Raw genomic sequence first — 24,907 nt, 5'->3', positions numbered from 1 at the left:
CCCGAGCGTCCCGACTGGCCCGCCCGCCTCGCAACGCCGCCAATCGGAGGCGGGGTCACGCGCAGCCCCCCGGAGCTCGGCCAACGAGAGCTTCCGCAGAGGGCAAGGGGGCGGGAGCGGCGGGCCGCCATGGCAACGGGCGCCACGTCGGCGGAGGGAGCCGGCCTCGCGGCAGGGATGGACGCGGGCCGCAGCCGCCGCCTCACCCCACGCGCGTCATTTCCTCGAGGACGCGGCCCCCTCCTCCCCGAGGAGCCGCCGTGAGGACGGAGCGGTTGTGCAACGCAGCCGGCCCCTCGGCCCCCGCTTACGGGCAGCCGCGAGGCACCGCTCCAGCCCCGCCGCTTCCCGGCCGCCCCGCTGGGTGACGCACGGATCGGCGCTGGGCCCGGGCCCACACAAAACTGGCTGCACGCTGCCGTGTCTCCAAGCGTCATTTATTGATCATCGGGAGGGACCAAGCGCACCGGCTGCTCAGCGTAACAGGGGTACAACAGCTCACACCGAACCGGGATGGAACGAGCGGTCACGGATCCGGCGAAGGGGGGGGTGGGAAGGACGAGGTGAGGTGTGCTGTGCTGGCACCATGCCCAGAGCCGTGGGGATGGAGCTGGGAATGAAGATCGGATCTGGCCGGGCCGCAGGCAGTGACCCAAAGTTACTCTCCCTGTATGTAATAAAGAGCCGGAAGCGCAAAGAACTTTCTCTCCCAACCTGCTCACACACATATAAACACACACAGCAGCAGAAACTGGCTGCTGGATTTCATTTCACCCTCGGCTTTAAGAGCCAGGAAAGGCCCCACACACAGGGACACACCAGCCACAGTTTTGCTGTCTCCGGGGATTTCACCTTTCATCCTTCTCCCTGAAGCAGATTCCTCCCCAGCTGACACCTTCCCCCAGTCACAATTTCCTCTCCAGATGCTCTGCAGGAGCTCTAGCTGGAAACATGAGCTCAGCTGACAGCTGCAGCACCAGGGAATGACCCACCACTGTAGTTCTGGAGAAAGACAGCTCACAGGAGGAAGCTCTACCTGCAGCACAGACCAAGAAACCCGCAAGCACTTGGGGGAAAACCTCAACACCTCAACCCTTCAGCAAGTGGTACTGTGAGCCAAGGAGAGCCGTGCCCATCCACAGCAAAACAGACACTTAAAATCACACCATCGTGCACACTCAGGTACAATCTAGAGTTAAGGAACACGTGCTTTAGCAGGGCTAGAACTTATTCCAAGCCACCAAGAGCTCAATAAGACACCAGGGTGAGTTTCAAAGCCTTTTTCTATCAAGCTGCGGGCAGATGGTGAGAGATGATGCTAAAATGCTTCTTGGTTCTGAGGAATTTCTACATCTCCCTGCAGCCTGCAGGGAAAAGTCAGGGACTGGACCCACTAACAGAGATCAGCATCTTCAACTCCAGCCAGCAGGAATAAAAACAAAAAAAAACAAAAGCCTTGGGTTTTTTGTTCAACTCAGTGCTCAAGCCTGGCCTCACTGAGTTTCTACTGAGAAAATGTGCTGGCTGGAATTTGCAACTTGCAGATGTAGTTTAGTTCCTGGCACGGCTCTCACCTTTAACCAAAGATCCAAAGCCAACTGCTTGAAAAGGAGATAAGCTCGAAAGAAAGCAGAGCAGCTCACAGCACTGGAGAGATGCACAGGTCCCACCTTTCATGCTCCCATGGCTGGCACTTAGCTGGGCAGATCCCTCAGCCCTGCCTCTGCCAGCTGAGGCACACACAGCCAGCTCAGTGCTGCTAACACAGTGGCACTGATCCTGGGAATTTCTGGGCCAGTGTGCTCGTACCAATGGCCAAGCCTGCCAGAGACAGCAAAAACTCAGAGCTGAGGAGGTCAGTTACTACCTAGCAACATTCAGAGCTCTTGATACAAATTAAACACTGCTCTTCACATGGGGAAAAAAATCCTAATCCAACCATCATCTGAATCCTCCCAGACAGTAAAGCTGCTTCACTACAAGGACAGTTGAATTAAAAGCAATGAATCACACACCTCATCTACACAAAACTGCTTTACAGCTACGTACACCAAAGTAGCATAATTCTGGGAACAGTCTGATCAGCAAATCATGTCTCAAAACTCACCGTGGGATTTTTATACCTGGAAAAATCCACCACCTCAAAGGCTAGAGAAAATTCAAAGAGATTGGTCCTTTCTGGGTAAGTTTGGCAAGGGCTGTAGTAGACAGGCCTCCACGCCAGCACAGAGACTAGTGAAATGCTACAGACGTTGGTTCTTCCAACAAACTGCACACATGCACACAGGGAAAAAAAATCAGGAGGACCATTTAAGTGCAGGATTCCAGCAAGTCGGGCATCAGCAAGATGCAAGAAGTAAACTGCAAGGAAGTAAACTGCAAGTTAATTCAGGTATTATTCACTGTCAGAGACAGTTTGGGCAACTGCCTTCAAGTATTCCAGCTGGAGGAAAGAATTCAGGAGGGTTTGTGATATAGGAGGGTTCTCCTCATCACTAACCTCGTACCAGGGCTGCAAGCTGGAATATGCTATTCCCCTCTGTGCAGGGCTGCTCCATGCTGGGAGCGAGCTGTCTGTCCCTGCACACAGATACGGGTCTGCGTGCCCCTGGGAAGTAACCATCTGGCTGCTCCATGCTAACAGGAGGATCTTCTGCCCATGCATTAAAGCCACATGAGCAGAGAGCACGCTCTGGGGGGAGCCGTGATGCTGCTCACCCAGGTTCTTTCTCCAGAAGCCTGTGGCTGTTGTCCCTGATGCTGGGAAAGACATCAATCTGGCCAGTTAAGAGTGATTACTGGCCAAGCCCTTTCCAAACAGGATCTCAGATTGCCTCAGGCCCTTTGTGCAACCTATGAAGGACCAAAAGTGTCAGTGCTTCTAATCTACGACAAGTCTAGTGGGTTAATGCAAAAAACAAAATGCACAACACAGAAAAGCCAAGCGTGGAACCTACAACAGACAAATACATTATTTCTTGTAAGACTCTCAGGCAGAAGTCCTGCAGACACACAATACTGCACACTCCTTTCCAAAAACATCACCTAAAGACACTTGCATATTACAGATGATTTGGCATCAGAGCTCAGAGCGTCAGTGCCAGCACAGCAGGGTGCAGGCTAGAAAGATGACTCCATGTGACAGTTTTCACATCACCTCGGGCTACAAAGTGCTTACAAGTTGTGATGGGACTGAGGCTGGCACTGCTCTGACGACATTTAACCACACCCAGTCGGTCCCTGCCTATCCCACACACACACAAGCAAGTTCAGCTCAGCCACACCTCGGCTCCCCGAGCCCAGCATGCCATTTGTGCCAGGTGAGACATGCGGCTCTTCTCGGGTCACCAGTCAGTGACAGGCTAGCACTGCAGGCTCAGCAGGTACCATTTTCCTGCTTCCTTCCTTTTGCTCTAAGGGATGTGGAAACTCAAAGTCTTCCCAATACAGTCTTGAGAGGGTGAGGATGGTGCTTCTGCTTGATTCATGATTCACCACAAACAGCAACTAAAGGCAGGGAGGTCTTCCTCCTCCCAACTAGAGAACACAGGTATTATAGGAAAGCTGAATAAAGAAATCCTCTCTGCAGAGCAAAACCAGGCGCTAAGGACAAGACATTCAGTGGTCTCACTTCCATCATTTGAAAGTGCTTGCTGAGACCTGCTCTGCCTGCAAGGCTCCCACAGCCACCTTCCAGTCACCAGAGTGCCCGCCGGGGCAGGCAAAGCCACACATCCAATGTAAACAAGCAAGCACTAAACACACACACAAGCACACGCTTAAAGCCATCCAGGCCTCCTCTGCACATCACAAAGCAGCAGTAAAGGTTTCAAAGCCCATTTCAGTCCTTTGCATCTCTCCTCTACAGATGACTCAGAAGCAGGGCTAGGAAGCTCTTTTGTACATTCAACTGTAAAACACGTGAGGAAGAGGAGTGAGACAACTCTCCTGATTGTTGCTACTGCCTACAGCAAGTTTTGGTACAGATATCCTCTCTTATAGGCACTCAGTGGGTAAAACGTAGCCACAACAAACTTGCCATCAAAAATCTTTCCAGTCAGCATTTTTTGGGCAGCTTTGGAATCACCAGCATTTGCATATTCAACAAAGACCTGAAAAAGAGAGAGGAAAAGTAATGCCCCTGGGGCAGCACACCAACTGCCCCCCTCCCAACCTGCAACTGAGAAAACACTCTCTGAGCAAATTCTTTCCCTCCATCTGTGGAGGAACTCAGGGCAGTGGTGCTAAAAAGGAAGAAGATGCATCTCTGAACCCCAGTTTCAACTCTCACTCCTCAATTCTGTGGACGGTGTGTTTTGTAAGGTAGGAGAAATTATGATAATGCTGCGCATCCTCAACACTTCCTCTCCTACACATTGGTTTCTCCCGTTCTCTCAACATATCCCAGACTCTCTTCTAAAGCTGTTTCTGAGGTCCTCTCAGGTTAGGGAACTCTACATATCTAGGAAGGAATGCATGCTGTCCTTCAAGACAACCAGCTATTTTTAGCATTGCTGTCAGTCAAGAGCTGAGAAAGCAGTCCCGCAGCACACAGAGCAACCATGAGAATGAGTGCACAGCCTCTTCCCTCCATCCACTTACTTGGCCTTTACCAGGATTTTCCTTTGGAATAAGCAAGGAAACCACCGGTCCATATTTCTGACACTCCTCCCTTATGTCTTCCAGGATATCTGAGAAAGGAAAGAGCTGGTTGTCTTTCACTTTGCAAACCTGAGCGTGCTAAGAAACAAGCTAAGGCTAAATGAACACATCCAGAACTTCCAATCAGCACAGCCTTTTCCTCTCAATTGAAAATCAACAATCAAGGATTCCCACGACAGAAACTGATACTGCTCAGCAGCCACATATAACAAGAGAGTGTCTGAACTGAGGCCCACAGTCACAGATGTGCAGGCAGGGAATCCCTGAAGACAGTACTTCTCTTTGCACGTGAAGCCTGGCTTTCCCAGTAGCTAAATCGATCAGGATTTGTGACTGCTTATTTCTGGTTATGGCACTTGGAGGAGGGGAACTAAAGGAGCTGCTACAAACCAGTCTTTGTGTGAGCAGAACACAGCCTTTTAAATTCCTATCCCCTGAGCTCTCTAGCTTGTGCCACTCACTGGGGTTTGAAAGCAAGCAGAAAAGTGAATTCCATAAACATGCCCTGCTACTTATGAGGTATAGCTCTGATGCAGTTAAAGAACTCAATTTATTTCAGTTCTCTGATGAGATCCTGGATATGTCAACCAGTAAACTACTGAGGATCCTGCTCCTGGGCTCCACAGAGTCCTGTGCATGTTCTGCAGAAGCTCAGAGCCACAAACACATTACAGGCACTGTAAGCATTTAACCAAATAGGAAAATAAAAACCAATCTTTTTTGAAATCTGGCATTCTTTAAGAATTCCCTTTAAGCTCTGAATTCTGCTTCAACCTTTCAGTCTTAGCCTGTTTTTTGTTGGCACAGCTGACCCTCTTGGTATCAGTGCTCAGCTGAGAAGCACGTTATTCTTGTGCCTATAAACTGCTCCTCTGGTTATCACCAAATCCAAACAGAACAGTTAAGATGACATTGCTATGTGAGAACTGCACAGCACACACCAACCTTCATATTCTTCTTCACTCTGCAGAGAAGCATCACTCAGAACATTCAGCAGCCTCAGCACAGGCGTGGGGAGCATCACCAAATCTTCAATATGGGGAGCTGTTTGACACCCACAGAGTTAGAGAAAACAAAAGAAATCAAAGGAGCACAAAAAACACAAAGTTGACTGAACATGCACTCCTATCATACACAACTTCCTGTTCTTTGCAGTGTAGTTTTGCTTCACTCTATTATTACCTGCGTTCACACAGATAATGTCTTTTCCCCATTTCCAACATATCTTTGCCTGTGCACTGATAGATTCTTCCCAAAGGCTTCAGTATAGTTTGCAATTCTACTGAGGCCAGCACTTGAAATTGCTTTTAAAATTACAAAGCTAACAGCAATTAAGACTAGAACTGTGCCTGCTTAGCTCAGACATAGAGCCTGATGAGACCTCAAGGGCTATGACAGTTGAGCAAATTACTCCTCCAGCAATATACAGCAATGAGAGAAGATGAAAGAACTATTCTGCAACCTTCTCCTCCTGTTACTGGTACCACACAAGCTAGAAACAAGCCAGATGGCTTCTATAACTTAAGTCCTTAAGCTATACTATGGCACAAGCCTCAGCTGATTCTACATTATATTCAAGCTCTTCTTAATGCCACCAAACTCCAAACGCAGCACGTTGTTTTGAAGACCTGAGCATGATCTTGCAGCAGAAAAAGTGAAAACGTTTAATTACATAAAGCAGTGCTAAGAAGTTCGGGCCACATAATGAAGGTAAGATCCTGTGAACAACTTTACAGGATCAGAAATAAAGAGAAGCCATGCAAACAAACCCCTACAACTCAGAGCCACCTGACAAATGCATTGCTTACAACACCCTTCTGTCCTAGGGGGTACTTGCTGCCTAGCACCAATGCTCCTGTTCAGTCACAGACGATACCAACCACACTGACAACACAACAGGCTGCAGCCTACAAGCAGCTCAGGAAAGAAGATGAGGGACTGGAAAGTCAAGACTTGGCTGTAAATGACAAGGAAAGCCATTCTCAGCTGTCTTTGCTCTACACAGAACAGCTGTGTCCAATGGTAAGGTAATGATAGATCATATTCTGCCTTCGTAGGAAAGCAACTGTAAATGCTTCTTTGTGCAGACAGGCTTACGTATAACCTGGGCAAAGAAGACAACCAGCAACTAAGAAAAATCAAAGCTGTTGTATAAACTTGTAGCGCTAACCACAGAAGCACCTTCCTAGTACAAACAGGTACAGTTTAAGGTCTGTGTGTTCAAAATGAGACCAGAAAGCACTGCCAATATACTATTCCCTCTGCTCTAAAGCAGGTCTGGCAGAAAGGTTCTACTCCTTTTATGGAAGGTGGCTTTGATTACAACAGTCACAGTTTCTGAAATGCAAGAGAAGTTTTCAAATAGGAATGAGTTTGTTACTTTTGCTCAATATGCTGAGATCCCAACATCTAAATGCAACCTCAGAAGATGTAACATTTAACAGCTTTCACTGCAAGCTATACCAAGCAGCTTAGGAAAAATAGGGCTCAGATTCAAGGGAAAATACTAGCCCATCAAGAAGCTGGATGCATTGATTTATGCTCCTGAGAGCAGGCAAGCTCTAAACAATGCTACCGTATTGCTTTTGGAATATGAAATGCAGAGGGGTGTGAGCAGGACTGTCCCAGCCCATCTTTTGCTGACAGCCTGCAACCCACACAGGGAGGGTCCTGGGGATATAATACCTATTTTCTCAATTGAAGAGAAAGCTCCAGATCAAAGCAAGGTAACATCTGTCTGACCTGCCACATGGACGCCACAAGAGGCAGGCCCTGACTTGCTCCCTGCTTTCCAGGCACAAGATGGGTTCCAGCACCATGAGAACACACTGGGACTGCTCAGTCTGCAAAGAGGAGGCAGTAGCAGATGCAAGCAATGCATCAGCTATTGCTCATATTTCTGGCTTCTGAACTGGGAATCGGTTAGCACAGTAAAATCCAGCCACCTACCATAAATAGCATCATACTCTTCAAAAGCACCTTAATAGTCAAAATACCAGTTAAGTACCTTCATTATTTCTGTCCTCTTGGTTGAATAAGGCTGTCAGTGCACTCTCAGTCAGTTCAATAATGAGCAGAATTTACTGGGAAGGAAAAATCACAGCCCACACATCCACCCGGACAGAGCAGTGCTGAGAGCAAGGGCAGCACTCTGACCTGTCTGCTGCAGTACCAGAGGTCTGACAAGTGCCACAAATATATGGAAGCAGCAATGAGGACAAGACAGGAAAAACAAATGCACAGCCATGTGATGAAAGACAATGTGCACGACTTACCAAAGGGAATGCTGAAGAATGGGCTGCATAAAGCCTTTTCAGCAGAGGCTCGCTTGCCTTGGTCACAATGAAGCATGCTGGAAGAGAAAAGATATCCTTATGCTCTTGCATGCAACATTCTTTCATCGACAAATTCAAGTTGGGCTGGAAAGCAGTACTAAGGAATATCCTGTCTCTAGGGCACTTATGGTACAATGAGAACAGTTGAGAGTACATCTTCCAATTCACAGCTTAATCACAGCAGAAGGATCCCTTGAGAGCATCTGCAGAGCATAATACAAGAGGTGTTGCTCTGAGATGCATTTTAACACTAAGTTAAGGAGGTTAATCGCTTACAGGTTTACAACGAACACTATATGTTCCAGCTCCACCTCTCCGGGCCATCCCACCCTTGTCTCAGACACACATCTAGACTGCACACAAAAGCGACTGCATTCCAAGCAGCTCCCACATCTTGTCACAAATGGGACTCAAAGCATCTAATAACACAGGGTTTGCCTGAGAGCAACCCCAGCTGAACTTTAAAAGTGGTTCTCTGCCAAGTTGTGGCCTCATGCACTCTGCAGCTTCAAAGAAGTGTCACAAGTCAGAGACCTCTTCTGCAGACCTCACAGCACAGAGCTGCACAAATACATTTAAATACTGTCTGCCCCCTCTTTTGTTTCTGACAACAGAAGGCAGCAAAGTTTTCACTGCACTGTTATTTGTCCAGTTTTCTCCAAATACAGACTCATTAGTGTGAAGTACTGACACAGCTAATGCTTGCGTTTATTACTAGCACAGTGGCAGGGTATTTATTGTGGGTGTAGGTTCTAAGTCGCCAAGAGCAAGGCACAAGACTTCACAGGGCACATCTTTAAGCAACATTTCATAAATGCAGTAAAGGTACCTTTTAATAAGGTCTCTGAGGTGATAAGCTGGAATGGCTGAATTAACCACCCCTTCACTGGCAAAAATGCGATCAATGATGGCAGAACTGTTTGTCTGAAAAGAAAAAGCAGCAGTAATTAGGGGTGAAAGGAAATAATAGTGCCAAACTTGAAATAACCTGGGTTTTGGGAGAAGTGGGTTAGGCATCATTTTCTGAACTGGACACTGAGGGCTCTGATACTCTGGTGTTACACGAGATATCCTTGATGCTGCAGGCTCACCTTAGATTGAGTAATTTGCCTATGTGAAAGATGGACAGCCTCATGTGCACACAGGTTTGCTCTTACTGAGAACCTTATGATGTTGAAAGGATACCATTACTGGGAAGGGAAGCAGGAAACAAAGTTATTTCATAGAAAGGAGAGGACGGAATCAGGCTCAAGGTTCAAACTACAGAACCTTCCTCTTGTTTTCTCAGGATAAAGAAGTAGGAGGAAAAAAAATCCCAAATTAGGGTTAACACAGAAACACAGGGGCTGGAAGGGACCTCTGGAGATTGCCTAGTCCAACCCTCCTGCACAAGTGGGTTCCCTACAGCAGGTTATACAAGAAAGGGTCCAGAGTTGGACTTTATGGTTCCAAACAGCAAATAATAGTTGAGCAGCATGGTGCTGCTGAACTGGTCACCACCTAGCTATTTCATTCTTCTATCTGTGCAACACTACAGCCAAAAAACAGCTCTTGGGGGGAGATGGGCTCCAGACACAGAATCCTGGAGCTGTGCAATTTCAGTAGCCTAAATGCAGACAGTGTTCAGACACAGTCCTACAGGGCCTGCACGTCTTTAAGGCTTTGAAATCTTAATTCCCAGGACAATAGGATTATAGAAACATCAAGGAAATGCTCTCTAGTTGCCAGGTGCTACCTTACAAATCCGAGGTACAAATAAAACAGCAGGAGAACTTGTTCGGTGTAAGCCAGCAGCAGTTCTTGCTCACCTTCCATTCCTGAGATTGGACTGTATGTTTCAGTTTCATTCCTGAGAACATTTCCAGTAAAACGATTCCCAGACTCCACAGATCCACAGCAGAGGTACACTCCGTCTCACTCTGGAGCCCTGCCTGTGCTAGGCAGTTCTGCAGTTCCGCCTCTGGAGCCCGATACCCGTCTGTTTGAATATATTTCACGTCCTACACAAGAGCAAGCAAACACAGGAAGTTAATTTCACAGATACAGGTTCTCTGTTCTACTCTCAGATCGTTTTACAGAGGTCCTTCCAGATGGGTCACCAAAATACTGTTTGTTAAATGTCCTAAAAGCAAAGTACAGTCAGTGTTATGTGGTCAGAAGGCAGCTCAACTTGCTGCACTGCTGTGTTGATGATGGGGGGAAAAAAAAACACAACAATAAGACTATCTGGAAGTGAAAACATCCCTCAGCAAAACAGCACTATCACCTGAGCTCTCTGAATGACAGCACTGCTGGGAGAAAGAACCTGAATGTCACAGTGCATGCATAGAAGACACTGGATGTTTCAGAATAAGGGTGAATGGAACAGACAAAATGTGCTTCATGTCCCAGAGCACAAACAGCTCAGTCTGAGCAGTGAGGATCAGTAACAGCTCCTGTTACTTAAGCACTGATGATCTCCAGAACAAAATATTAAAAGAATGAAGCAGGCATTTAACACCCAAACAAGGAAATTATCAAAGCCACTTCCCACACACCTCTTCCTTCTCTCCCCTTGCAGTCAGAAGTGCTGCAGCAATCAATACCTGCTCAGCTGCTGTGGCTGGCAGAAGAAAATGCCCCCACACTGCCTAGTTAAAAGAAGACAATGATGGAATCACGTGAGGGCTGACTGGGGGGGCAGCTCTGAAAGTTTCCCATCCAACCTCCTGCCCACAGCCCACACTAGACTAGATAAAGCCATGGCTGTCCGATCAAGTCCTCTGTCCAATATCTGTTCAATAATACACTGATGTAGCTCAAGGAACGACAGAAGAATATATGAGACTACTTCCCGGACAAGGCACGGGTGATGGGAATTCTTACCTAGGGAATATATTAATACCAAAACTACCTGTTTCTCCAATTGAAAATAAAGCCCACAAAAGGCATTTCTAAGCAACAGAGCTCAGCAGCATTTCATGAACCTAAAAAGAAACAGTAGATAAACGGCACAGTCGGGTACCCCTCTCTGATCAACAAAGAACAGAACCTCTAGCGTGGTGAAAGCAGCAGTTCAGCAGCCCCACTAAAACAACATTTCAAGATGCAGAGAACACAGTGGTCGCTGCCACTGGCAAAAACAGAGAGCTGGAATTTCACTCCTACCATCTGAAGTACATTGAGAGATTTACATGGTTGAGACCTTGTTCTGTGTACAGCCATTCCCTGTTAAACAGTAACTGTAGAGAAGTTATATAAGGATAACCCTGGCAGAGCTGTCAGAAATGTGAGGAACATGGTCTCGACTAGGATAAGGAATTCATGCATATATGCTGCTGAGAATAGAGAATAGAGGCTGACATCCAGTACAAATTCAGAGCAGGGTCCGATGGTTCACCCGAACAGCCAGCATAATTACAAGAACCAGAGAATGAAATTGAGCCCAAAAGAGAGCAGATTGGAAGGAATGGTAGAAGCAAATAAAACATGGTCAACTATTACAAGGCAACTCACTGGGCATGCAGCAAAACACAGAGCTGAAGGGAAAAAAAATATCTGCATCAGACACAGGACACCAGAAGAGTGGTTTCTGCTGATAGCGACAGATTACCAGCATGAAATGGTGTTCAGCCAAGAACGTGGGAGAACCAAACACAACAAGGAGGAGCTGCTAAGCACACGCATTCAAATCAGCTGTACCAAAGAATTCAGACAGGTCGCCCACGCAGTTCTCAGATATTCACAGATCAGTGAGCCTAACTGTCAATACCAGGTGGAACAGTCAAAGAAATACATGGATGTATAATCACTTAGAGGGCAAGGAAAGGGACAAGGCAGGATGCGTGCAAAGAAGAGTCACAGCTCAATCACCAGCTACCACCCTGTGACTGAAGGCTCATTTGCTAAGAGGCTATCTGATGAAAAACATGCCCGATACCCCTCAGAGGTGGTTACCAGGAGAGGGAGAGATGAAAGGCAGAAAGTCAAGCAGCCTGTGCTTTCAATGGAGGTCATGGGAGAGAATAAAAAGGGCAAGAAAACCACCATCACCAAAGCAAACAAGTGACAGGGAGGGAAGGAAAGCAGGCACAGACCTGACCATGTTGGGAAAGAGCTGATACCACACCTACCCACAGCCAGGGCTTTGGTCAGCACAATGACATGGGAAAGAAGCACTCAGGGTAACAGAAAGGGAAGCTGCTGAAGATAAGATGAAAGTAAAGACAAGAGCAAGGACGCTGCTGGGGATGATGCAACTGGCTGACAGCAAAGGCCGGATTACTACTACATGTGATATGAGATGATAAAAGGAGATCCGACGGAGCTGGCTGCTCCCACCAGTCTGACCACATAAAAACCAGCAAACTTTCCAGGAAGTTGTATCATTAACTCTGGAATCCAGGACTGCGTGTAGCACAAAGGCTGACACTGACGCTAATCAGAGACATGCACAGAGAATGGGATCATGGCTTCTGTTTCCTGGCCCAGCCAACATTTCAGCCTTCCAGGAAACCCTCAGCACCATCCCATTCTGACCACGCCACCTCCCCTCCTACACCCAGCAGCTGAAAGCAGCACAGATCCGCACAGCTCAAGACAGCCAAACTGCTTTTGAGAGCAGAGCATTCCAAACCTGATTCCCCTCTTTGAAGCTAAGTCCAAAGTCAATGAGCTTAAAGCACTCCTCCTCCGCGCTCCACAGGATGTTGCGTGGCTTGAGGTCTGCGTGCACGTAGCCTTTGTGGTGCAGGAAGGCCAGGGCTTCCAGGACATCGCGGGCGCAGTGCTGGATCATCCACATGGAGCAGCCCTGGTTGCTGGAGTGCAGCAGCAACTCGGACACGCTGATATCCAGCAGCTCCAGCAGCAGGCAGCGGGACGGGCCGTTGGCCGAGTAGTGGTTGGTGAACACGCCATACAGAGTCACTGCAGAGAGACAGGTTGGAAACCTCGGTCAGGAGCGACGACACCGTGATGGCGCTCCTGCCTATCGTTACCCACTGAGCTCCAGAGCTGCGGCTGGCAGCGTGATACAACGCCTAGAGAACGGAGCTCAGGAGGAGCCCACCCACAGCTCCCAAGCGGAGCAGCCGGCGGGACCGGCCGTGCCGGTAAGGGCGATCGCTCTGCCCGGGAGGCCTAGGGCAGGCTGCCCGCCTGCAGGAAGCGAGGCCGCCGTCCGGGGCTCCCATCCCAGGCTGCCCCCCGCGCCCACCCCGCCGCGGGGCCGAGGCGTCGTAACCGCGGCGGGCCGTAGTGCTGTGTGGTGCCGTTACCGATGTTGCGGTGCCCGCGGAGCTGCTCGAGCGCGGCGCGCTCCTTGCGAAAGCCGTACTCGGCGCAGTCTGCGGCAGGCGGGCGGGCGCCGGGGCGGCGCGCGGGGCCGGGCCGGGCCGGGGGCGGCACGAACTCCTTAACGGCGCCGGGAGGGGCCCGCGGGTCCCCGCAGCAGCGCACCCGGTACACGGAGGCCGAGGAGCCGCTGCCCAGCGGCGCCTGCACCTCCCACAGCCGGCCCAGCGCCTCCAGCAGCAGCGGCGGCGCCGCGCCCCACACGCACCCCGACATGGCGCCGTCCGCTCACATCGCCCCGCCGCTACGGCCGCCCCGCCGCGCCGCCGCCCGCCCCGCGCCCGCAACCCGGCTCGGCCGCCGCCGCGCCGCGGCCGCCATGACACCGGAAGTGGGGCGGGAAGACACGTGGCTCCGCCTCCAGGCCCCGCCCCCCACCCCGCCCCGTTGGCGCGGGCTGAGCGTGTCGGTGGGTTATAAACAGAACTTTATTGTGCAATAGGCGTCTTTTAACCCAAACTACACACACGGCCCCGCACAACATAAATAGAGGGTGCCACCGCCACCGGTGGCCTCAGGGCCGGGTGTCAGGTGTGCGGCTGTGGGGGGTGGCACAGTAACCGCCCTCTCCCCTCGGGCCTCACCCTCACCATAACCCCCTCCAGAACCATCACCGTAACCCCGGCTCGGAAGTGCCGCCCGTGGCCACCGCCTTGCCCGGGAACCCCGTGCGGATAACCCCTCCTGTGCTTCCCACAGGGCACCGTGGGGCTACGAGAGCCTGCGGGCACAGGAGGTGGGACAGAGGTGTGTGCAGGGAGCGGGTGCTCCTATGGCCGCCCAAGAGGTGACAAGTCAGGCTGCGATCCTCCGGGGCGCCTGGAGAGAAGGGACGAAGTGTGGGGGGTGGAGGATCCCTGCGCCATCTCAGGGATGCCTCCTGCTGCCTTGGGGCTCTCCCCAAAACAACGGCCCCAAGAACAGCACGTGGCAGAGAGTGTTTGGGAGAGCCAGCCCCCTCAGCGCCCTCTGCTACTCGAAGGACAGCAGGTCAGGATGGGGACCCTCTGCCTCCCGGCTGGGAGTGCACGGCTCTGTGTGCCCTGCGCTCCCTGGCAGCTCGTGCTCCGGCCCTGCTTCCCAGAGGGGCTTCTCCGTGCGAGGTGGAGTTTCCAGGCCACCCTTATGGATGAGGTCGGGCACCGGGAGGTCACCACTCGGCCCAGGGATGCCGGTTGTACTGGGCACCCCGGGGCACACCGCAGGGGAGAGGTCCTTCGCCCCCGGCCATTCCTCTGCACGGTCAGCGTGTGCCGTAGGTGGCTCGTGGGGCTCCTCTGTGCTGCCACTCTCTGGCTGGGGTGCAATGAGCATGTCCTGCGGGGTCTTCAGAGCACGTGGTGTCCGCTTCCTGGTGATGGGAGGTGGGGGTTCTAGCCGGGGGAAGGCGCCCAGCCCCATGCTCCTGCAAGCAGAGAGAGGTGGTGATGCTTTCCAACCCAAAGGACTCTGCCATGGGCTGTGCAGTGCAGGGACACTCACCCATCCTCGCTCGCTGGCTGTCCCATGCCCAGTGCAGCGCCTGCGCTGGTGTTCACCTCCATCACCCCCACATCAGGGGGGCTGGCCGTCTCCTTGCGGCGCAGGAGGTCGTTCATCTTGGCCCCCACAGCCTTGCCCAGGTTGCGAAGGTGCTGGCTGCCAGCAGAGCGGGAGGGCTGTGGCAGAGCACCAGCAGGAATGTGCTGCAGGAGTGGGGTGGGTGCCGTGGCAGCGCTGGTGTTCTCAAACATGCTCTGGTCCACTGGAAAGGAAAGGGAGTGGAAAGTGGGTATGAGGTGGGATGCAGGGGCTGAGCATCCTGGGGCTGTCTGCCAGCAGCATGGTGGGGACACCTTTTTGGGACAGAAAGCCCATTTATGAGGCCCCACAGTTGTGTTGTGCATGCCATGAGGACATGGTGGGGGAACAACAATCTCAGGGCACCACACTGCTGCCACCAGCACACTGGGAACATCTCTTACCTGGCACCAAGCAGCTTGGAAAGCAGATTGTGGAAAGAAAGAGAGAGAAGGTTTGTCAATGGGTACAGCAGCAAGGGGACGCCCCCAGGACCCCTCATTTGCTGGGGTACCCACTGCCTGGGCTCTGAACTATACATCCTCAATATGGCACTTTCTACTGCTCACCCACCTTGCAGTGGCCAAGTCGCTGGCTGTGTGTGTGTGTGCAAAATCCCACATTACCACACCATCCCATGCTCAACTGGCCTCATCTTGAATAGACCAAGTCCGCACACCTTGCCCCTTATTCCCCACCAGCCCTGAGGATGGAGCCAGCAAGCGTCACCTCAGCCACCAGGTCTCCAGAGACACCAAGGGGGGCAGAACCTTGTGTTCCAAAAACATTCTGCTGTGTCCTATGTGCAAGTGTGACATCAGCCCTTAGCGATGTTAGCTGGCGGTACCACAACACAGTGTGGATTCTGGGGCCTCAGCATAGGACCCACACGAGGGTGATGGATGGAATTCTCATGCCAGCTATTTTGATTGAGGACGTATCCCATGGTCCCAGAAGAGGCAACCTGGGGACAGCCCTTCCTTGGGATCAGTGCAGCCTGCCTGGTGAGCACCCAGGATGCGTCCAGGCAGGGGAGCAGGAAGGCGTCTGGCTGGGTGTACCTGCCTGCATGGGCAGGGGAAGGGTAACAGGAGCCCCTATGGCAGAGGGTGCTTTCTAGGAACGGGGAAAGAAATCCTGCTGTTGCAGCCCACCTCTGCACAATGCTGCTTTTCACTGCTATGTCTTCCTAGCAGGAACCTTGAAAGCTGTGGATGCTGCCTCCATCTGTGCCAGCTCATGGCTCCCAGTGCTGCCCCTACGCCAGGACAGCTCTTCGTGGGACAGTTCCAGCTGGCTGCTGGGTGAGTTCCCAGAGCTGTGGGGACATCTGGTGACAGAAACAGTCACCTCCACAACCCACAGAGAGAGAGAGAGAGAGAGCAACCCACCAACCAGAGCCCTGGGCAGAGAATGGCTCTGCTGAACACCGTGCTGAGGATGAGTTTCCTCCTGGGTCTCCAGCACTGCTCCCATCCTCATGGATGCCTGTGCTCATGCAGTGACCCTGACTCACTGCTGCTGTTTCCCTCTGCAGACCGCAGCTCCACAGCCTCAATGGGCAGTGAGCTCCCTGCCCGCACCATCTACAGACCCTGGTGCTCACCGTACAGCTACTTCATCAGCCCCAAATCTGCCTCTCAGAAGCACCTCCCCTCCAGTCCACTCAGTAGCACCTGGAAGCCAGAGGATCCCAAAAACCTCTTGGAGGCCCTGGCCTCTTTCTCCTGCTCTTCAGAAGAGCTCCAGACCCCTGAAAGCATCATCAGCAGGGTCAGTATCACCATTGAGGACATCCTTGCAGCTTCCCAGGAGCAGCACGTGCCAAAGCATGGCTACAAGTGCATGTCATGCTGCCGCATCTTCCCCACGCTGTGCTCAGTCAAGAACCACATCCAGCACAGCTCTCAGGAGGGCTACAGCTGCAAGGTGTATTACCACAAGCTCAAGGCCATGTTGGAAAAGGAGTGCAAGGAACAGGAGACCAAGAGCCCTGAGGTGCCTGAGTAGCCTCAGCAGCTGGGCCACTGCCGCGGGAGGGCACTGCTGCATCGCTCCACTGCTGCACAATAAACGCCACGCAGAGCACAGCCTGCCTGCTGCTCTCCTGGGAGCTGCATCTCTGCTGCAGCTCCTCGATGAAACAATGCTTTTCATGTCCTTTAAGAGTTTGCTTTCCTTCCCTGGTGGCCTAAAATTCCCAATGTCTGGAAAGCTCTGCTTAGCATCTCTGCAAAAGGATGTGCAAGTCCCAGCAGCCCACAGGCACCTTCGAGTTGTCGGACAGCCCTGAGATGACCCCGATACCATTGGAAGCACCCCTCTTTCACAGTCAGTCAGCACTACAAGGCAGTCACAGCTGAGGGCTGTGGGGTCCCACAAAGGAGGATGCTCAGTTCCAAGAGGATCTGTGCGATGCTGAGGGTGCCACCCCTGATGCTGGCTGCCAGCCCAGGCTGGCAGAGTGTGGAGGGCAGGAGGAGTATAGAAAGAGAGAGAGTCAGCGAGAAGGAAGAGACAACAGAAAGCCTTGAGAAATAGAAAGATTTATTTAGCAAAAGCCAATCAACTAATGACAACACCCAAGGGTTAAGTGCACTTACATTGACAGATTGGTTTCTCAGATAGACCGAGTCAACAGTTAGTAACACGACAGTTGTAGGAAAAGAAAGGACAAAAAAATATAGCTATAAAACCCCGGTCAAGGTCCGTAACAAAAGTGAGAAGCTAGAGAGGCGTTTTGTAGGCAGTGCTGGGTTAGGAGGACCACTCATACATACACGTGGTGCTGCAGTGCAGCACGGCACTGGGTGGCTCCCAGCTGGCTCTGGCAAGGCACAGGGGGCTGCAGCACCCCTGTCAGCCCTGGGGCACTGCTCACTACTCCCTGTGGTTGTGCTGACCGTGAGCCCAAGGCTCAGCCCTGCCTGCAGGAAATACCCAGGACACTCCGTACCCCCTCGTGCTCTATCCCCTCTGGAGCTGGTGCGGGGGCTTCCCTGGACACCAGACTACTGGTGGGTGCATTGAAACAAACACAGAATGATTAGAAGGTCCATCTGGTCCAAGTTCTGCTCCAGCAAAGCCACCCAGCACAGGGTGCCCAGGCCCACATCCAGGCAGCTTTTGAAACTCTCCAAGGAGACCCTGCAGCCTTTCTGGGCAGCGTGTGCCAGAGCTCAGCCACCCTCAGAGCACAGAAGTGTTCCCAGTGTTCACACAGAGCTTCCTGTTCTAGCTGTCTCCATTGCCTCTTGTCTTATCCCTGGGCACCCCTGAAATAAACCTGTCTCCTTCCTCTTTGCACCTCTCCCTTCAGGTATCTAAACACATCAGTGAATTCCCCTGAGCTTTCTTCAGGAGGAACAGTCCTAGCTCCCTCAGCCTCTCTTCTCAGCAGAAGTGCTCCAGTCCCTTCTCCATTTCCACAACCTCTCACTGCTCTCTCCCCCAGGAGCTCCATGTACCTCTTGCATCAGGGAGCCTACAGTGCTCCCAGCATGGCTTCATCAGTACCAAGCAGAAGGGCAGGATCACTGCCTTGACCTGCTGCCTCAGCTCAGCTTGGTGCCCTCCAGGACCATCAGCTCCATCTCAGAATGTCCCAGTGCCTGGGCTTGTTCCTCCCAGGGCCAAGACCCTGCATTTCTCCTCACTCAGCTCCAGTAGGTTCCCACCAGTCCACTTCTCCAGTCCCTCTGGATGGCAGCACCGCCCTTGGGTGTATCAGCAGCCACTGCTCCCATGTTTGTCATCTGCAGACAGTGCTGAGGGTGCCCCATCACCCAGATGGTCCATGCGGAGGTTCACCAGGACTGTACCACCACTGACCTCCAGGGTACACTGCAAGCTGCTGGCCTCCAATTAGTCTGCACTGCTGATTGCCATCTGAGCCTGTCTGCCCATCCATCCCATACATCAAGAACTTGTCTATGAGGATCTTTTGGATACAGCATCAAAGGCTTTAACCAGTTCAGAGATATTCTGTACTCTTCCTTTCGTCACCCACATACTTACAGAAGCCCTTCTTGTTGCTGACCTCTCTGGCCAGATTGGATTCCATCTGGTCTTTAGCTTTCCTAACTTCATCCTGAGATGCTCACATAATGTTTCTATTCCTCCCAGATTGGCTGTACTTGCTTCCACCCTCTGTATGCCTCTTTTTTGGGTCTGAGTTTGACCAGGCGCTCCTTGCTCATCCATTATTTCCTGACTTTGTCTTTCTCTTTGATGTGATGGACCACTCTTGAGCTTGGAGGAGGTGATCCTTGAGTATCAGTCAGTTTTATCAGGCCCCTCTTCCCTCAAAGGCCACAAACTACAGGGTTCTTCCAGCAGACCCACAAAGAGAGCTTTTCACTCCCCTCCCTGGCCTAACAACCTTAAGAATTCCATCATCTCAGGTCACAGCAGCCAAGGCTGCCTTTGACCTCCACATTTCCCTTCGTGCTGACATGAGATCCATCAGAGAACACATCCTTCCCACTAGGACTCTCTAGCACCTGACAAGCTCTGCTACCTACTGTGCCCATCTCCTCATGGGGTGGACAGTGCACAGCACAGCCCTTGCACCCCCTGGGCTCTCACCCACACCCTGCTCCTCAGCCCTGAGGGGACTGGAGCAGAAGGAAACCATGGACCTTCCTCACAGCAGGGTCACACACTGGAGTGGAGCAAGAGCTTGAGTCTGGGAGATACGCAGCCAGGGGTTAGGTGCAGGCAGATCAAGCAGAGACAGCTGGCAAAAGGGAAAGCAGCAGGCAAGCAGTGAAGCAAAGCAGAAGCAGGACAGGAAAGTGGAAGATGTGGAAAACAACCATGCCAATCCTGTCTCCCTATGTTTTCATAAGGAGCAGAGGGGACATCGGGGCTCTGGTTTGCACCCCTTCAGCCATGCTCTCAGAGGCTGCAGCAGTGGGTGACCGATAAGCGTGCCTGCAGAACAGGGAGAAGCTCTGACTCCTTTGGAGGCTCTCAAGGACATCTGTCAGCCTCTTAGGGGCTGGTGGAGGCCCTGTCATTCTGGATTCACTTTTCTGAAGTGCAAAAACCAGACACATGAAAGTGCCCACATACACAGTTGTCTGTCACCTGTGCCACCCACCAGCTCCCCTTGTAGACTGCCCAACTCTCCCATTCCAGCTGAATGCAGGCACTGATCCCTGCACCAGGCAGTTCCCTGCAGCCCCTCATGACTGCTGTCACCTTCCAGAGGGGTGCAGAGCCCCCCTTCACCGTGCTGGTGTCAGCATGCACCCTGAAGCAACCAGCATGAATCCAGACCCTACCTGGGAGCAGGGTTACCCCAGCCAGGTGATGGTCTACACAGCCACCATGTCACCCTGCAGTATGACCCCTTCTGGGGAACATGAACGTACACTGTGACTGCGGCAACTAGGGAAGGAGATCTTGCTTCCCATGGAGAGGCTGTGCATGTCTGTCTGTGCACACAGCCATCGCCAGCAGTGGTCTGGGGGCAAGCAACTGCATGGAAATGGGATGGTTCATCTGTAAAGCCAAGCAGGGAACTGGCAGTAGCAGTGGTGCAGGGAAATACTCAAAAATATGACTTGAGAGCACCAGAAAGCTTTTGGTACCTGCTAGCTGTACCAAAGAGCTCCAGGACCAGGCAACGAGGGAAGGAGGATTCCTCCTCCCTGTGCTGTCCTCCCTGGCTCTCACTCCATGCCTATTTGTGCCTCCCCATCCACTTCACAGCCCAGGAGAGGAGCAGGCAGTGCCCAGCACCCTCTGTCTGCCTGAGGCAAAGACCAACCCTGCCCCACAGTTCCACAAACCCCAGTGCCTGCAAGGAGCTGCCCATGCCTGGCCATACTGTGCAACCTCCTCTTACCCTCTCACATTCCTAAGCTCCTCCACAGCATTCCTCCCCCCTCACTCACACACCTACATTGGTGGGTCACCATCTCTCATCCCGGTAGCATAGCCCTAGCTTCATCTCCCACCAACTCTACCATGCAGGAAACAAATTCATGTAGGCTCTTTTGTGCCTCCTGTCCCTGTTCTTTCACTCCCCCAGCAAATACCTTCTCCAGTTTCATTGCTTGCCCCTATAGTAACACTGCTAGCAGTGGCTCCTAACCCAGCACGGTTGCTGGGCAGCAATCCAGCAGCACAAGGAGCCCTGCAGGGATTGCTGCTGAGGGCTCTTTGCTTCCCTTGCTTCTGATCTCAAAATGCAGCTTGGGAGGACATGGGGACCAGGGAGCGACACAAGCCTGGCATGAAGCTGAGGGTGCTGAGGGCTGGCTGAGCTCAGGACAAGATGACTGGCAGCAGGGAAGAAAGATCTGCTCCCTGCTCCAGCTGAGACACTCCAGTACCATCACATCTACCTCCCTGAAATGGGCTGACACAGGCTGCACGCATCAGGGTCCTGGGCACAGCACAAGCCAGGAGGGAGCTGCCAGCACAGCAGCATCACGCACCATGCCTAGCTCTGGCCCCTGCTGCCATCCAGCCCCATACTCCCTCCGCCATCCCTGGGGGTCCCGACTGCTCTGTGCCGCCTTTGCCATCCCCTACACCGCAATCTCATCCTCTAGGCTGTCGCCCAGGTCCTGCTGGGGCTGGACGTTGAGCAGGCGTGGTGGTTCCTCCTGGGACCAGGAGTCACGCTCCTCGCTCTCGTCCGTGTTGGACTCGTACTCGGAGGCGATGCCCGACTCACGGAACTTGAGGAGCTCCAGGCTGCCCAGCGCCGGCTCTGGGGCATGTGACCCCGAGCTCGGCAGGAAGTGGTAGCACTCCAGCTTCACCAGACAGTCGTTCCTACCTATGGGGCTGCCCAAGGCATTGGGGAAGCCCGAGCCGGAGCCCAGCTGCGGCAGGTGAGTGTCCTCGGGCTGCGGGGTGGTCGGGTCGCAGAGCACGGGGAGGACGCTGGAGCGGAAGGTGATCTCCAGCAGGCTGTCCTGGGAGCCTGCTGCAAGAGAAGGGCATGGCTGAGAGGCAAGTAGTGCCACCCTGTCCCTCCCGGGCATCCCAAGGCCACCATAGCTGGCTGCAGACCTACAGCCTCAAATACTCAGATGATAGTGGCATCCGTGCCAGGAGCTGCTGGTCAGCAAAGAGCCAGGACAGAAAGCTAGCTGCCTTCCCCTGGCTCCTGCAGGGAGCTGAAGGCCACATCTACTGGAGAAGAAGGTAAGGAGAGTCTCCCGTGGCAAGGAGGGAGCTGGCCACAGGCATGTAGCTGCTGAGGAGAGCAGGCATACAGCTAATGGACATGTGTGATGGCCACCCCACACCTCCCTCCATCTTGCATGCAGGCGTCCTGCTGCACATGCACAAGCCAGTCCAGAAAGGCACTAATATTGCCAGTTTTCCCAGAAAACATATGAAATGCACTAAAAATGGGGTGTAACACCCACGTGTTCCCCACAGACCCTACCACTGGCCACCCTCACACAGGGGTGCTGGTGCTGTGCTGTGCCATGTCACCAAGCCCAGGGTCTCTCCAGAGCCAGAGTGCACAGCAAGGTCCCCAGCCACACACCCCCTTGTGCTGTGGGTTCTCCACTAGCTATGAAGTGAGAGGATGGGGCAGGAGTGCTTACTGGTGTTGTTCCCTGCCAGCTTCAACTCCAGCTCCTGCACCTGCTTGACCAGGAGCGAGATGTGCTGCAGCAAGTCCTTGTTCTGAAGCAGGAGCTGGTGCACACGTGCCTGTGCCTCCAGGCGTGCCGCCGCCTCAGCAGCAAGCTGGTCCTTCAGCAGGTGAACCTGTGGGACAAGAGACACATCATCACATCAGAGTACACCCAGTGACTGTGGGGAATGCAAGGGAGACCTTTGCACAGTGCTGCTGGGTGAGGCAGCAGCCGGCGGTGGTGGAATTGCAATTAAATGCTAAGCAGGTACGCAATCTCCATGCTGACAGCATCAGCCTGGAAAAAATCCTTCCCCTCTGCATGGCAGGAGCCTGCAGCAGGACAGGGTGGTGCTCAGGTGCTGCAGGGAAGCAGGCAGCAGAGCCCATATGTCACAGCTGGCAGAAGAGCAGTGCTTTATGCCACCAGTCCCTAGGGACAACATTCAGACGGACTCTTGGCCATAATCCAAAGGGCAGGTATCTGGAAACACCTTAAGAAAGCAAGCCTCTCTGGTCAGCGAGGGACCTAAACGGTATTTCATCTCCAGCTAATTACAGGAAGGATAATTACAGAATGGCCCCTGCAGCTACAGACCCATCATTTGACACAGATCCTGGCCGACACAGCGCAGCTACTAGTTTGTTGGTAAAGAATTAAGCCGGTGTCAGTCACCACATTCAGAGACAAACTGGCTATTTCTTGAGAGAAGATAACAAGTACCATCAACAGAGATGTTGACGTAATGCGTTCAGTCATCTAACAGGCATTTGACACAGCAGAACATAACTTTTTCATTAATAAATTAGTGTGACACCGAATCACCACGGCTCACGCTGAACGGATGGGAGAGGAGCTAAGTGACAGCTCTGGGATGAGAACCACACTGAGGTGGGCAGAGCTCCAGAGCAGGGTGTCAGCCCCTGGAGAAAGCAGGATGAGCCACTGGCTGGCATCCCACAAGCCAGCCAAGAAAAGGCTACGCACTACTTCAGATGGTTGGCCTGGGCAACCTTAGCATTCTTTTGTGATGTTACTTGTTGTATGAAAGATCAGCAGTTGCAGAGAGCTCTGGAAGGTGTCAGGGAACAAGCAAAGCTACGGTCATTGGTCAAGTAGAGGAGCCAGAGCTGCAGAAGAATACTCACGCAGAGTGAGCTGCTGGCTGTGGCTGGCCAGGATCAACGCCATGGTGTGGCATTTCCCACATGCCTCATGTTGGGTCTCCCCATGCTTCAATGTTGCACCCCCAGAAAACAGTGTTGGGACAAACCTGTGCCACAGCCACTTGTGTTTGCTGTTGCTGCTGCTGCAGGAGCTGCTGCAGGAGCTGCATTTGGTGGTGGGCAGACAGAGGTGTGCCCAGGTCAGGCAGCGGGGCAGATGAGGGCAGCAGCATCTTGGGCGAAGCGGTCAGGATGTCCTCAGGGTGGAGGCAGCCCTGCAATACACCAACATCAATAAGGGCAACCCTGAGAGCTGCCAGGCACAGAGCAGTCCCCGAAATTTCCAGGAATAAGGCTGCTGCATTCCAAGCAAATCACGCTTTGCTGAGGCAGGGGGAGCCTACTGGAAAGCTTTGAGAACAGTTTTTGCCTGGGGCTGGCTGATGGGCTCGCTGACCTCGCTGTGTTCCCCCAGGCTTATGACAAAAGCACAAATGTTATTGCAGTAGGTTTTGGAAAAGGCTGCTGTTTCCCATGGAAGTTTCCACTGTCTCAAAAATAATCCTTTTTCGAGGTGCACGAGAAAAACCATTATCCCTATCAGCTCTGCCCCAACTCTTTCCATTTGGCTGAGCTTTGGTACGGTGCTCTGCAGACACAGCCCAGCCCCGAGCCAAAGGGCAGCGGCAGACAGCTTTGATCTGGGGGCCAGGAATGCTGCAAAATCCCTCCTGACCCCCAGGCCCTCAGAGGGACCCACACACCTTGGCGTCACCGCTGGCCTCCTTGCCCACAGCATCCAGGTCCGTGACGCCACGGCTGAAGTCGAGGATGTCAGCCCCAGGCAGTGGCAGCTCCACAGCATCGATGTCAGTCTCCTCAGCCGAGGTGGCTGCCCGCTCTGCAGCAGTGAGGCGGCAGGCTGTGGGACAGCAGGACACAGCGGGGGGTGAGCACTGGAACCCTGTGTTCCCCCCCACCCATCATTCCCTGTACCCCCATCCTCGGTTGCCCCATCCGTTTGATCTCCACTCGCTTGCATTTCCCCCCAGCAGGAGCTACCCAAGCACATTAACGACCCGTTTAAACCCAAGTTCTTTGTAATGTTCCTTAGGGTTCCCCAGATGCTGTGTCCCAGAGCAGTGCATGTCCACTGCAGGCTGGGGACTCTCACATCATGTTTCCATGAACACACCCAGGGATCAGCAGCCAAAAGCCCTGGATTTGGGGGAAGCTG

General features: G+C 52.7%; 3 protein-coding genes across 7 annotated transcripts in view; 1 reads left to right on the top strand and 2 right to left on the bottom strand.

Moving 5' to 3' along the window:
- Positions 1-401: 401 nt before the first annotated feature.
- Positions 402-13,656, bottom strand: UHMK1 (U2AF homology motif kinase 1). Its single transcript, XM_072343635.1, has 8 exons — positions 13,256-13,656; positions 12,613-12,905; positions 9,806-9,997; positions 8,827-8,921; positions 7,938-8,014; positions 5,608-5,706; positions 4,603-4,691; positions 402-4,112 (listed from the first exon to the last, which is right to left on the bottom strand). Exons 1-8 carry the CDS (start codon positions 13,545-13,547, stop codon positions 3,966-3,968), a joined length of 1,284 nt encoding a protein of 427 aa, XP_072199736.1. The 5' UTR covers positions 13,548-13,656; the 3' UTR covers positions 402-3,965.
- An 80-nt stretch (positions 13,657-13,736) lies between these two features.
- The window catches only part of NOS1AP (nitric oxide synthase 1 adaptor protein), a 30,338-nt gene continuing 19,167 nt past the window's right edge, over positions 13,737-24,907 (bottom strand). For 2 of the 5 annotated variants that reach the window (XM_072343633.1, XM_072343634.1), the window contains exons 7-10: positions 24,435-24,592; positions 23,778-23,945; positions 22,472-22,637; positions 17,421-21,837 (exon numbers count right to left, since the gene is read on the bottom strand). In XM_072343633.1, the coding sequence (XP_072199734.1) occupies positions 21,434-21,837; positions 22,472-22,637; positions 23,778-23,945; positions 24,435-24,592 (896 nt within the window). In that variant the 3' untranslated portion in view covers positions 17,421-21,433. Of the gene's footprint in view, positions 14,737-14,813; positions 15,076-17,420; positions 21,838-22,471; positions 22,638-23,777; positions 23,946-24,434; positions 24,593-24,907 lie in introns of those variants that run through there. The other 3 variants (XM_072343631.1, XM_072343630.1, XM_072343632.1) reach the window with 3 other exon arrangements.
- Positions 15,119-17,277, top strand: SPATA46 (spermatogenesis associated 46). The gene is made up of 3 exons (XM_072343637.1): positions 15,119-15,895; positions 16,088-16,195; positions 16,429-17,277. The coding sequence occupies exons 1-3, from the start codon at positions 15,601-15,603 to the stop codon at positions 16,899-16,901; spliced, it is 876 nt and encodes a 291-aa protein (XP_072199738.1). The 5' UTR covers positions 15,119-15,600; the 3' UTR covers positions 16,902-17,277.

This window comes from Excalfactoria chinensis, chromosome 8 (assembly GCF_039878825.1).
Source record: "Excalfactoria chinensis isolate bCotChi1 chromosome 8, bCotChi1.hap2, whole genome shotgun sequence".
NCBI classification, from domain to species: Eukaryota; Metazoa; Chordata; class Aves; order Galliformes; family Phasianidae; genus Excalfactoria; species Excalfactoria chinensis.
The sequence above is the reverse complement of the archived record's forward strand: the minus strand, read 5'-3'. Positions and strand labels throughout refer to the sequence as shown.

What these genes read in the sequence shown, in the direction of transcription:
- UHMK1 (XM_072343635.1), bottom strand. Translation starts at nt 13,547, where the DNA reads ATGTCGGGGTGCGTGTGGGGCGCGGCGCCGCCGCTGCTGCTGGAGGCG. An exon ending in TCCAATCTCAGGAATGGAAG is followed by an intron (nt 8,922 to 9,805) that starts GTGAGCAAGAAC and finishes TTTTCTTTTCAG; the next exon opens with ACAAACAGTTCTGCCATCAT. An exon ending in GAGTGAAGAAGAATATGAAG is followed by an intron (nt 4,692 to 5,607) that starts GTTGGTGTGTGC and finishes TTCCTTTCTCAG; the next exon opens with ATATCCTGGAAGACATAAGG.
- SPATA46 (XM_072343637.1), top strand. Translation starts at nt 15,601, where the DNA reads ATGGAGCCAGCAAGCGTCACCTCAGCCACCAGGTCTCCAGAGACACCA. An exon ending in GGATCAGTGCAGCCTGCCTG is followed by an intron (nt 15,896 to 16,087) that starts GTGAGCACCCAG and finishes TCTTCCTAGCAG; the next exon opens with GAACCTTGAAAGCTGTGGAT. An exon ending in CAGTTCCAGCTGGCTGCTGG is followed by an intron (nt 16,196 to 16,428) that starts GTGAGTTCCCAG and finishes TTCCCTCTGCAG; the next exon opens with ACCGCAGCTCCACAGCCTCA.